The 12,385-nt window shown below is 48.3% G+C and overlaps 1 protein-coding gene across 2 annotated transcripts in view; it reads left to right on the top strand.

Moving 5' to 3' along the window:
* The window catches only part of EYA2 (EYA transcriptional coactivator and phosphatase 2), a 300,174-nt gene extending 290,183 nt beyond the window's left edge, over positions 1 to 9,991 (top strand). For both annotated transcript variants that reach the window (XM_050745166.1, XM_050745165.1), the window contains 4 exons: positions 292 to 406; positions 1,271 to 1,392; positions 4,410 to 4,510; positions 9,203 to 9,991. In XM_050745166.1, coding sequence (XP_050601123.1) covers positions 292 to 406; positions 1,271 to 1,392; positions 4,410 to 4,510; positions 9,203 to 9,283 — 419 coding nt within the window. In that variant the 3' untranslated portion in view covers positions 9,284 to 9,991. The remainder of the gene's footprint in view (positions 1 to 291; positions 407 to 1,270; positions 1,393 to 4,409; positions 4,511 to 9,202) is intronic.
* Positions 9,992 to 12,385: the final 2,394 nt, after the last annotated feature.

Here is a 12,385-nt window from a genome sequence, read left to right as displayed (position 1 = left end):
GGATGGAAGGATATTGGGTGAATGGATGGGTGGATAGGTGGGTGGGTGGGTGGGTGGATGGATGGATGGATGGATGGATGGGTGGGTGGGTGGATGTGTGGATCAGTCAGTAGATGGATTAATCTATCAATCTATTGATCTCAGGATAATATTAAGAGAAGCCACTGGATTGAAGTTTACTTTGGATATCATTTTAACCTTCAGGGTACAGTAGCTAGATTCCTGTTCCCTACCTGTGTCCCCCAGATCTTTCTAGTATGATGACTACATCTTTATTTCCTTTGTCCACAGGGTTGATAGGTGCTCCCAAAAGGGAGACCTGGCTACAGCTCCGAGCCGAGCTGGAAGCTCTCACAGACCTCTGGCTGACCCACTCCCTGAAGGCACTAAACCTCATCAACTCCCGGCAAGTGGCAGCCCCTGTTTTCCTCTGTGACACTGAACTTTCTTGCAGTAGACAGTGGTGGCTCCTGCATGTCCACACTTAGGAGAATTGGACTCCTCAAATTCTCACTTGCACACTTTCCAATTTTTTTTTTGAGACAGAGTCTCACTCTGTCCCCCAGGCTGGAGTGCAGTGGCGTGATCTCGGCTCACCACAACCTCTCCCTCCCAGGTTCAAGCAATTCTGCCTCAGCCTCAGTATTTTTAGTAGAGATGGGATTTCACCATGTTGATCAGGCTTGTCTTGAACTCCTGAGCTCAGGTGATCCACCCACCTCGGCCTCCCAAAGTGCTGGGATTGCAGGCATGAGCCACCATGCCCAGCCCAAATATTTAATAAAGCTTAAGTGCACAAGGCTCAGTGGATACCTTAGAGCATAGCTGAGCTAATAGCTGCAGAGACTTTTCAGGGCCCAACAGGTTTCCAGGTTTCTGAATTCTCCCAAAAGATGAGAACTGGCATTCAGGCTCCAGCTTACTCCAGTCCTCACCTCTCCCTTTTGGCCTACACTTTTTCCATATCTCTCATTTACATTACCTGCAACTATTTAAATGTATGGCCCTTGCAATAAACATTTGCTTTTTATATAAGAAAAGTATTCACCCCATACTACTATTCCCCCCATACTACATTTCGCCATGTCAGGCAGCTTCAGGCTTATAAGAGAGGAAGAGCCTGAGAATCCTTGGGCCCTAACATGCCTGAAGATGACAGCCACAGCCTCCAAACCTATCAGATTTCCTGCCAACTGCAGGCTCATGCAGCAGGAGGAGGCTGGCCTTGTGGTCCCTCTGAGTTCTGATCCACAATCTCCTTTGTCCTTAGGCCCAACTGTGTCAATGTGCTGGTCACCACCACTCAACTAATTCCTGCCCTGGCCAAAGTCCTGCTATATGGCCTGGGGTCTGTGTTTCCTATTGAGAACATCTACAGTGCAACCAAGACAGGTAGGGAGAAGCCACACCTTGGGGGTAATACAGGGATGGAGGGTAGGGTTAGCTTTCCATCTTGGGAATGGGATGTTTAAGGAACATGACACTGGGGAAATGGATGGAATTCGCCTATGGCCATGACTCAGATCCCCAAAACAGCCCCCACAGACCACATGCCTTAACTTCTGCTTCTAAAGAAATTGGTTAGGACCACAGTTTTCCAAAGTGTCTGTATGAGTTCAGATACAGGCAAAGCTGCTGTAACAAACACACCCCAAATGCAAGGGCTTGCAAAAGAGTCAAAGCTGTTTTCTCCCTAGTAGAACAGACAGAAGTGAGTGATCCAGGCTGGTGGGGTGACCCTGTCCTCAAAGATATCCAGAAACCCAGGTCTCTCCCGTTTTATTTTTCCACCATTCCTTACGGTTTTATTCTCATGTATAGGATCAAATCAGAGTCCTAGCCTGTCGTCATTCTAGTGGGTCTGATATTTGAAGGCCAAGCTCAGAAGGCTATGCACATTACGTTCTACTCACTTCCTGTTAGCCCCAGCTTAGTCATGTGGCCACAGGTAGCTGCCAAGGAAGCTGGGAAATGTAGTCCATAGCTGAGTGACTCGGACTGTCACTCAGTCTGGAATGCAGTGGTGAGATCATAGCTCACTACAGCCTTCAACTCCCAGCCTCAAGCAATCCTCCCACCTCAGCCCCCCAAAGTACTGGGACTACAGGCATGAGCCACCGTGCCAAAATATCTTTAATTAGAAACTTTTTCCATTGTTTTTTCTCTAGAGCAAAAAAAAAAAAATGACTTACAGTACTTTGGCAGCATTTTCTTGAAACAGTTTTGGTTTTACTGAAGTTCTAGGGCCAAACATTATGTAAAAGTGCCTTTTGATTTTAAAATTATAGTAATAAGGGCCAAAATGGTTGTTGAATATTTTTCTTTTTTTTTTTTTTTTTTTTTTTTTTTTGAGACGGAGTCTCGCTCTGTCACCCAGGCTGGAGTGCAGTGGCCGGATCTCAGCTCACTGCAAGCTCCGCCTCCCGGGTTCACGCCATTCTCCTGCCTCAGCCTCCCAAGTAGCTGGGACTACAGGCGCCCGCCACCTCGCCCGGCTAGTTTTTTGTATTTTTTAGTAGAGACGGTGTTTCACCGTGTTAGCCAGGATGGTCTCGATCTCCTGACCTCGTGATCCGCCCGTCTCGGCCTCCCAAAGTGCTGGGATTACAGGCTTGAGCCACCGCGCCCGGCCTGTTGAATATTTTTCAACAAGATATACTGTCTTTTCATTTTTCCCATTTTTCCTGCATATGTCAAGTACTTTTGCAGGTTTATTTCGAATCTCTTTTTTAAATTTTAATTGTGGTTAATATTAAATAATATAAAATTTTCACCATCTTAACCCTTTTTCTTTTTTTTAAGATGGAGTTTCTCTCTTGTTGCCCAGGCTGGAGGGCAATGGTGCAATCTCGGCTCACCACAACCTCTGCCTCCTGGGTTCAAGTGGTTCTCCTGCCTCAGCCTCCTGAGTAGCTGGGATTACAGGTGCGCACCACCACACCCAGCTAATTTTGTATTTTTAGTAGAGACGGGATTTCACCATGTTGGCCAAGCTAGTCTCAAACTCCTGACCTCAGGTGATCCATCTGCCTCGGCCTCCCAAAGTGCTGGGATTACAGGCATGAGCCACCACACCTGGCCATGCACTATACACTTAAAAATGGTTAAGATGGGCTGGGCGCGGTGGCTCACGCCTGTAATCCCAGCACTTTGGGAGGCCAAGACAGGCAGATCACGAGGTCAGGAGATTGAGACCATCCTGGCTAACACGGTGCAACCCTGTCTCTACTAAAAATACAAAACAAAATAATTAGCCAGGCATAGTGGCGGGCACCTGTAGTCCCAGCTACTCGGGAGGCTGAGGCAGGAGAACGGCATGAACCCGGGAGGCAGAGCTTGCAGTGAGCCAAGATCGCGCCACTGCACTCCAGCCTGGGTAACACAGAGAGGCTCTGTCTCAAAAAAAAAAAAAAAAATGGTTAAGATGGCCAGGCGTGATGGCTCACGCCTATAATCCCAGCACTTTTGGAGGCCAAGGCAGGAGGACTGCCTGAGGTCAGGCAGTTCAAGACCAGCCTGACCGACATGGTGAAACCTCATCTCTACTAAAAACAAAAAAATTAGCAGGGCGTGGTGGTGGGTACCTGTAATCCCAGGTACTCGGAAGGCTGAGGCAAGAGAGTCGCTTGAACCCAGGAGGCAGAGGTTGCAGTGAGCCGAGACTGGGCCATTGCACTCCAGCCTGGGCAACAAGAGGGAGACTCCATCTCAAAAATAAAATAAAAATTAAAAAAAGGTTAACCTGGCTGGGTGCGGCGGCTCATGCCTGTAATCCCAGCACTTCGAGAGGCCGAGGCGGGCAGATCACTTGAGGCCAGGAGTTCGAGACCAGCCTGGCTAACATGGTGAAACCCCATCTCTACTAAAAAATACAGAAATTAGCTAGGTGTGATGATGCGTGCCTGTAATCCCAGCTACTCAGGAGGCTGAGGGAGGAGAATCGCTTGAACCGAGGAGGTGGAAGTTGCAGTGAGCTGAGATGGCGCCACTGCACTCCAGCCTGGGTGACAGAGCAAGACAGTGTCTCAAACCAAAACAAAGCAAAACAAAGCAAAACAAACAACAGTCTCCAGCGCAGCGGTATCAAGTGCATTCAGATGGTTGTGCGTCCATGGCCACTTCAACATCGGACAGCTGCAGAGACTCCAGAGCCTGCTCTAAGCCCTGCACTGCCTCCTCCTGCTGTGTTGTCCTGGGCAAGCTACTGACCCTCACTGTGTTTCCGGCTGTCATCGTCCTTCACGGGGGGACGACAACAGTGCTGACCTCAGAAGTTTGCTCAAGAACGAAATGATGAATACCGGGCCTTTGGGAGCACAGCTGCAGGCACCAAGCTCTTAATGAGCGGGTATTGGCTGCAATCTGGGTCCTCACAGAGCGTTTTTTCTTCCCTTCCTGTGTGCTTGCAGGGAAGGAGAGCTGCTTCGAGAGGATAATGCAGAGATTCGGCAGAAAAGCTGTCTACGTGGTGATCGGTGATGGTGTGGAAGAGGAGCAAGGAGCAAAAAAGGTACTTCTTCCGCCTCTCCAACTGCGTTTTCCTGCTCTTATGAGCACCCCTCGTGGCCTTACAAGGGCTCCTTCCAAGATTTCCACCACTCCCCGTGGCTGGCTGGGTCCTCCTTCCCAGGCTCCTTGCTTGCCGGTCCATTCCATTTGCAAATCGCAGAAGCATCCTGAGTAATTTCCTTCTACAAATCCCCCTCTCTGCCTCTGGCTGCCGCCCCTGGTAGCCCTGGATTGTTTCTGGGACAACTGTTCGGGAGCCTAGAGACGTTCCGACGGGGCAGGCTGGTGGGGGGCCAGTGCACATGTGTGTGTTTTATTTAATACTTACTGATCATATGTTCCAGGAACCCTTCCCAGTTAATAAAGACAGCATTAAGCTAATGAAAAAGAAAATCCTGCATTTGTGATCTTGGGCCCATGAGGAGAGGGCGGGGGGTTCTGGTGGCCACATCTCTGTTCTTGGAAAAGAAACAGCTGCCAAAGTCCTGGGTCTGGACCTGTCAACAGTGCCCCAGAGAGGCTGCCACCCCCCACCCGGAGGCCTGGGAAGTGGATTGTTAATGTCAGAGAGCTTAATTAGGGGGACCTGGTTTCCCCCATCTCTGCCTGGCAGCAAATCCCAAGGAAATGCAAAAATGTTTAGGGTCTCAGCAGATGAAACCCAGAAGAAGAGGGAAGCCCTGGGGTCCTGGGAGAGGGCCTGGGGAGAGAGGAGCTTAGAAGGCTTTGCAGGCGCTGTTCCCTCTACCTGGAAAGCTCCTCCCCTTTCCTGGAAGATACGGTCTCTATTGTCAGCCGCCATGAGCCCCGCTGAGAAATGAGCTCTTTCTGAGAGAGAAGGGGAGAGGGATCTTGAGGGCAGCTGCCAGGGTCAGTCACACTGACTGGTGTGTGGCCAGGCTGTGGGCTGGCATCTGGAGGTGCTGGCCTAACCCCATGCCCTTCACCACCATAACTTTATTGCTAACATCACCATTGTGTTCAGTCCTCCAAAAACTCCTACAAAGTGGGTATCGTTGCATCCCTTTTTTTTTTTTTTCTTTTTTTTTTTTTTAGAGATAGTGTCTCACTCTGGCACCTAGGCTGGAGTGCAGTGGCACAATCTCAGCTTACTGCAGCCTCTACCTACGGGACTCAAGCGATCCTCCCACCTCCGCCTCTAAGTAGCTGGGATTACGGACAGGCACCACCATACCTGGCTAATTTTTTTTTTTTTTTTTTTTTTTTTTTTTGTAGAGATGGGGTTTTGCCATGTTGCCTGGGCTGGCCTCAAACTCCTGGACTCAAACAATCTGTCCACCTCGGCCTTCCAGAAAGCTAGGATTATAGGCGTGTGCCCGGCCACACCCCATTTTATAGATGACAGAGTTTGACACTCAGAGAGGTTAATTAATTTGCCTAAAGTCACACATCTGGCACATGCAAACCTGCCTGTGTCATGCTCCAAACGCCTGGCAGGGAGGAGACGGACTTACAGTTTCAAACACAGTTGGTTTTCACCCCTGAGCTAGTCAGACAAGAGTAGAGTCCGCCAAAGAAGACTAGGTACACACCCGCCACACACAGAGCTCTTGTGAAAGTCCCAGTGTCTGAGGCAGAAGCCCTAGAACGTTAGTGAGAAACACTCTCCACCAGCCATTCTCTCAGCCTGACACGTGGAAGTCATTAGCCCAGGCCACCGGATACCTGAGCGGTGTGAAATATGGCTGCAGGACCAGAGGCTTCGCCTGTTTCTGCTGACAGTGTTGTTAATATCTCCATTTTAGTGGGTCACTTGTCTCCGCCTCTCCACGAGTGATGAATCCACTGGCATGTGGAGTCTTTAAGCCTGGGGTAAAGGCAGCTGGAACATTCTCTTTCTTCCACCTTTGCTCATTCTCTCCCAGAAAAATGAATCACACTTTATTTTTTTTTTTTTTTTTTGAGACAGAGTCTCGCTCTGTCGCCCAGGCTGGAGTGCAGTAGCGTGATCTCGGCACACTGCAACCTCTGCCTCCCGGGTTCAAGCGATTCGCGTGCCTCAGCCTCCTAAGTAACTGGGATTACAGGCATGAGCCACCACATCTGGCTAATTTTTTGTAATTTTAGTGAAGATGGGGTTTTGCCATGTTGGCCAGGCTGGTCTCGAACTCCTGACCTCAGGTGTTCCGCCCACCTCAGCCTCCCAAAGTACTGGGATTACAGGTGTGAGCCACCACACCCAGCCAAAATTACACTCTTTAAATAGGGCAGGATTGGCCAGGTGACAACCAGAATCTATCTTTGTAAAGAAAGGAAGGCTTGGCCGGGATGAGGGCAGGGTGGGAATGCTAGGGCAGTGAGAAGGTGCTGAAGAGATGAGAGCTGCCCCCACAGGAGATGGTTTTCTGCTTCCCTTGAGTTGGGAATTATTTAGAAACTATAGAACAAAGAGAAAAGGATACATTCAGAGCACTTTGCTTGAGAAACTTACCTTTTTTTTTCCCCCTCCCTCTCTTCCTCTTTTCAGTCCTTCTACAAATATTTCTTGAGCACCTACTATGTGCCAAGAGCCATGCAGTGCAGCAATGAGCATTACATTCCAAGCTCAACCTTCCTGCGGCCTTTGCACTTGCTGTGTCTTCTACCTGCCCCCACGTTCCCCCACATCTTTGCCAGGGCCTGCTTAAATGGCACTGCCTGGAGAGGCCTTTCCTTTCCTGACCCAGCTCTCAAAAGTAGACAGACATCGCTGCTTCCTACCCTATCTCTCGTTCTGTTTCCTTCCTAGCACTTACCAGGAGATGAACTTATCTTGTTTCTTATCTGTGGGTTTATCTGAGTCTCCAGTGAATGCCTCATAAGTGTTTGTGACCTGTGAGAACACCCCACTGGGGTCTGCCCCTTGCACCTTTATATATCTTCATTTGCTCGCCCAGGGATGCTCAACCTGGGATGCCCTTCCCTTCAGTGGCCTGCTAACTACGAAGCACTCATTCTTTTTTTATTTTTTATTTTTTTGAGTTGAAGTTTCACTCTTGTTGCCCAGGATGGAGTGCAATGGCGCGATCTCAGCTCACTGCAACCTCCGCCTCCTGGGTTCAAGCTAATCTCCTGCCCCAGCCTCCCAAGTAGCTGGGATTACAGGTGCCCACCACCACACCCAGCTAATTTTTGGTATTTTTAGTAGAGACAGGTTTCACCATGTTGGCCAGGCTGGTCTCAAACTCCTGACTTCAGGTGATCCGCCCACCTTGGCCTCCCAAAGTCCTGGGATTACAGGTGTGAGTCAGCGCGCCTGGCCTCCTCATTCATTCTTCAAGGTCTGGGTCTCATGCGCCTCTTCTCCCCTGAGACATCCCCACCCCATTCACTTCTACCAAAAAAGAGACTGCTTCCTCTGGCTGGCTCCCATGACATTTTATTTACACCTGCCTTAATGATTTCTTTACATTCTTCCTAAGGTAGTCTTATCCTTTAAACTACTGAGAAACCCCAGCATTCTTTCCTCCATATACATGCACATATATATATACACACACACACACACAATTTGTCCTGCATCCTTCCTTTTTCCTATTTATCTAGATATGTCCCTGGCTACCCAGGAGGCTGAGTCAGGAAGATCAGCTGAGCCCAAGAGCTCAAGGCTGCAGTGAGCCATGATCTTCATTGCAGCATGGACAACAAACCAAGACTCCATCTCTAAAATTAAAAAAAAATTAATGAAACGAAATTCAGCTGGGCACGATGGCTCATGCCTGTAATCCCAACACTTTGGGAGGCTGAGGTGGGTGGATCGCTTGAGCCCAGTAGTTTGAGACCAGCCTGGGCACCATGGTGAAACCCTATCTCTACAAAAAATACAAAAATCAGCCAGATGTGGTGGCATGCATCTGTAGTCCCAGCTACCTGGGAGGCTGAGGTAGGAGGATCACTTGAGCCTGGGAGGTTGAGGCTGCAGTGAGCAGAGATCATGTCACTGCACTCTAGCCTGGGCAACAGAGGGATACCCTGTCTCAACAAAAAGAAAAAAAGAAAAGAAAAAAACTCCCTATCCTGACAATAACTTGAAGCAAGTACCGCCTGCTGCAAAGAAAAGGAAAAGATAAAAACAAAAGCTGTTAAGAAAACAAATTAGTGTCATCCTGACCTGGCTATAGCTACAGGAGCCTGCTCAAGACCCTCCAAGACCAGCTCTGTTTGTTCACAGTGGAGATTGACAAATGTTGGGGAGGGGTTCCAGCACCGAGCTGTGACTTTCTTCTTGAAGTAACAGGATTCAGAGCACTGCAGCCTCCAATTCCTGGCCTCAAGCAATCCTCCTGCCTCAGCCTCCCAAAGTGCTGGGATTACAAGCATGGGCCACAGTGCCCAGGCAAGAACAGATTTTCAAAAAGGAATTGCTTTCCCACTGCACAATTTAACACCATGTCAGTGTACCGCCTAAGACCACGATAGTACCAACAGAGGCAGGAGGGTCCAACAGTGAACACGCTGGGCAGTGCTGGATGAGCCCGTCAGAGCAGGCTCTGAGTGAATAGAAATGGTTGGCCATACTGGTGGGTACTGGCTGGATGTGGGTCTGCCAGCAACGTCAAGTGCCTCATAGTTTGGGAAGTCCCCACGTGCTAGACTTAACTGGGTTGACTTCTCACATGCCGTCTAACCATGGGCGTGGGATCCAGGGACGGGGGCAGGGGCGTAACCTTGTGGCTGCTGTTCTGTGTTTCAGCACAATATGCCTTTCTGGCGGATATCCTGCCACGCGGACCTGGAGGCACTGAGGCACGCCCTGGAGCTGGAGTATTTATAGCAGGATCAGCATCTCCACCTACCATCTCACCCTCAGACCCCCTCGCCTTCCCCACCTCCCCACCGAGAACTCCAGAGACCCAGATGCTGGACACCAGGCAGGGGCCCCACAGCCAAGACGTTGTGTCCAGTGACCATCTCAGAAGCCGTCCATCAGTCCAAATGAGGGTTCCGAGAAGCAAAGTACCCAACTTTGGCTTCGGAGTATTTGACTTTGGGGCAAAGGGCTGGCTCGGAGTCTAGACTCTTCTGTAAGACTCACAGAACAAAAGCAAGGAATTGACGACTTGGGGGAGGCCTGGTGATGAGGAGGGGACGGGTTTGTCTTGTCTTCTTTTTAATTTATGGACTAGTCTCATTACTCCGGAATTATGCTCTTGTACCTGTGTGGCTGGGTTTCTTAGTCATTGGTTTGGTTTTGTTTTTTGAACTGGCATGTGGAGTGGTTCACAGTTCTAATGTAAGCACTCTCTTCTCCAAGTTGTGCTTTGTGGGGACAATCATTCTTTGAACATTAGAGAGGGAGGCAGTTTGAGCTGCTGAAAAGACTATTGCTTAGTTTTGTTTTTAAAGACCCTACTTGACGTCATGTGGACAGTGCACGTGCCTTACGCTGCGTCTTGTTTTCTAGGAAGAGGGGGATGCTGGGAAGGAATGGGTGCTTTGTGATGGATAAAAGGCATTAAATAAACCACGTTTACATTTTGAAGTGGGGGTAGGATGTGGTTACTTTATTACCACTCGAGGCTTCCAAATGTGTTGGCCTTTTTAAGGACTTTATCAGTTGCAAAGAATAAAATCCAACTCACACTGGCTTAAGCCAAGAAAAGTGGAGTAGGGGGAGGGAGGATGGAGAAGAGGGAGAAAAAAAGGGAGGGAGGGAAGAAGGGAGGGAGGGAGGGGAAGAAGGACAAAGGGACAAGTGTCTCCAGGAACTTTAGGTGGTATCTGTCTGGATCCAGGTGATCAGATGAATTTCTCTCATCTCACCTTAATTCTCAGGCAGGCTCTTCCCTGTCTGGCAAAGATGGCTCTAAGAGTCCTTCAGCAGAACCACACAGACAGACAGAGACCACCTTCTTCACAGTGGTGCAGCGAAAGCCTCAGGATTGTAACTCATTGGCCAAATCTGAGGCTTAGGCAGCTCATGGAGCTGGATTTAGGGTTGGATTCTGTCACAAACAGCAAGTTGAAGAAGCTGATCCTCCAAGGGAAAGAAAATCAGTGAGCTGTTATTAAAAGAATTGGGGGAATTGAGGGTCGGACTGGAAAATGCAACTGACTCCCATTCCAGTGGTAGGACTTCATTTTCCAGTGGATGGGATATGAGTGAAGGATCCAGTGTAAGGGGCAAGGAGGGACATCTGGAGAAGCTCTGAAGATATCTGGAGCACTGCCACTACCCATAGTAGACCATGCAGGACCTGGGTCTATCTAATTGGATGCTAAGCAGGAGTATAGGCTCCTTCCTTATTAATGTTAGTAAAATCTGGCTTATCAGTCAGCTGACCCATGTCATTGGAGATGGAGATCTTAACCACCGGAGTCTCAGAGCTAGAATCTCTGATGGTTAGAAAACTATCATCGGCCAGGCATGGTGGCTCATGACTGTAATCCCAACACTTTGGGAGGCCAAGACATGTGGGTCGCTTGAGCCCGGGAGTTTGAGACCAACCTGAGCAAGATGGTGAAACCCCATCTTTACAAAGAATACAAAAATTAGCCAGGCATACATATAGCATGCACCTGTAGTCCCAACTACTCAGGAGGCAGAGGTGGGAAGAGCTCTTGAGCCCAGGAGGTTGAGGCTGCAGTGAGCCATGATCACACTGCTGCACTCCAGCCTGAGTGACAGAGCAAGACCCCGTCTCAAAAAAAAAAAAAAAATCCATTACCAAGGGTCAGATAGACTCCCTTACTAGACTCTGAGCTTCTCAGGGGGTAGTACTGTTGGTTTCATCTCTGTAGCCACAGAATCAAGCACAGAGCCTGACACAAAGTAGAATCCCATTATAGATGAGATAGAATGAAGGATGGAAATATAAATGGAACCACAGCCAGATGGATGATAAAATGGGTGAATGGCCATTAGGACAAATGGATAAAATGGAGGGTTAAATAGTTGAGTACGTGGGTAGATGAATGGTTGGTTATGTGATTGATTAGATGATTAATTGGAAGGTGGGTGGGTAACTGGGTGACTGAAAGATGGATAGATGAATGAATGGATACCTACTTGGGATGACTAGATGGATAGTTGGATAAATCATGGATGTATGGATGAACAGATAGATTATTGGATAGATGACCGGATCAATAACCAAATAGTTGTGTGGTGAGATGAATGAATAGATGGTGGTTTGGATGAGTGAATGGGTGGGTGGTTTTGAGGAAATATGGATAGATGGTTAGGTGTGTTAGTGGATAATGAGTAGGTTGTTTGGATGGGTAGATGGATGGAATGATTGATAGTTGTTGGTGGTTGATAGTAATATTACAATGGGTATGTGGATGAGAGGACAGTTTAATAGGCAGGTGGATGGAAAGTTAAATGGAAATGAAGTGTGATGGTTACATGGATAGAGAGTAGAATGGAGGTGAAGAATCTTTAATGTTGCCTAAAATACCTGAGTCAACCTCACTATTATCTGCCAGCTTAGGTTTCTTCTAGAATGAGTGGTGGAGCTTCACTGGATAAGCTGACTTCTAGCTGGAGTGGATAAAGAGACTGGAGTAGAGCCACCCAGTCACCAACCATCCACTGGGAGTCAGTGATGTGAATACTCCTGAATCCCCCTGACTCCCCATTGTTTAGCACCCTTGCACACAGGAATCCACTTATAATCATGATCTACCCATCTCCCCCTTCCTGCTACCATCAAAACCTGCTGTCGGGGGAAATTCTGTTTAGGGTCCAACAAAGGGTAAATTACTTATTAAGAAAATTTTTTTCTTTTAGTAGGATTTCATTTGAAACACAAGTAGAATTTCAGCCATGCACACAGGAGGTTTTGGGTGAAACAGATCTTCCCCTTGATCCTGAAATTAAACTACTTAAGTGATCAACTACTTTTTTGTTGTGATGAGTAAATGTCAGACTAGT

Source organism: Macaca thibetana, chromosome 10 (genome assembly GCF_024542745.1).
Source record: "Macaca thibetana thibetana isolate TM-01 chromosome 10, ASM2454274v1, whole genome shotgun sequence".
NCBI lineage: Eukaryota > Metazoa > Chordata > Mammalia > Primates > Cercopithecidae > Macaca > Macaca thibetana.
Note: the sequence above shows the minus strand (reverse complement) of the source record. Positions and strands in the feature narration are given on the sequence as shown.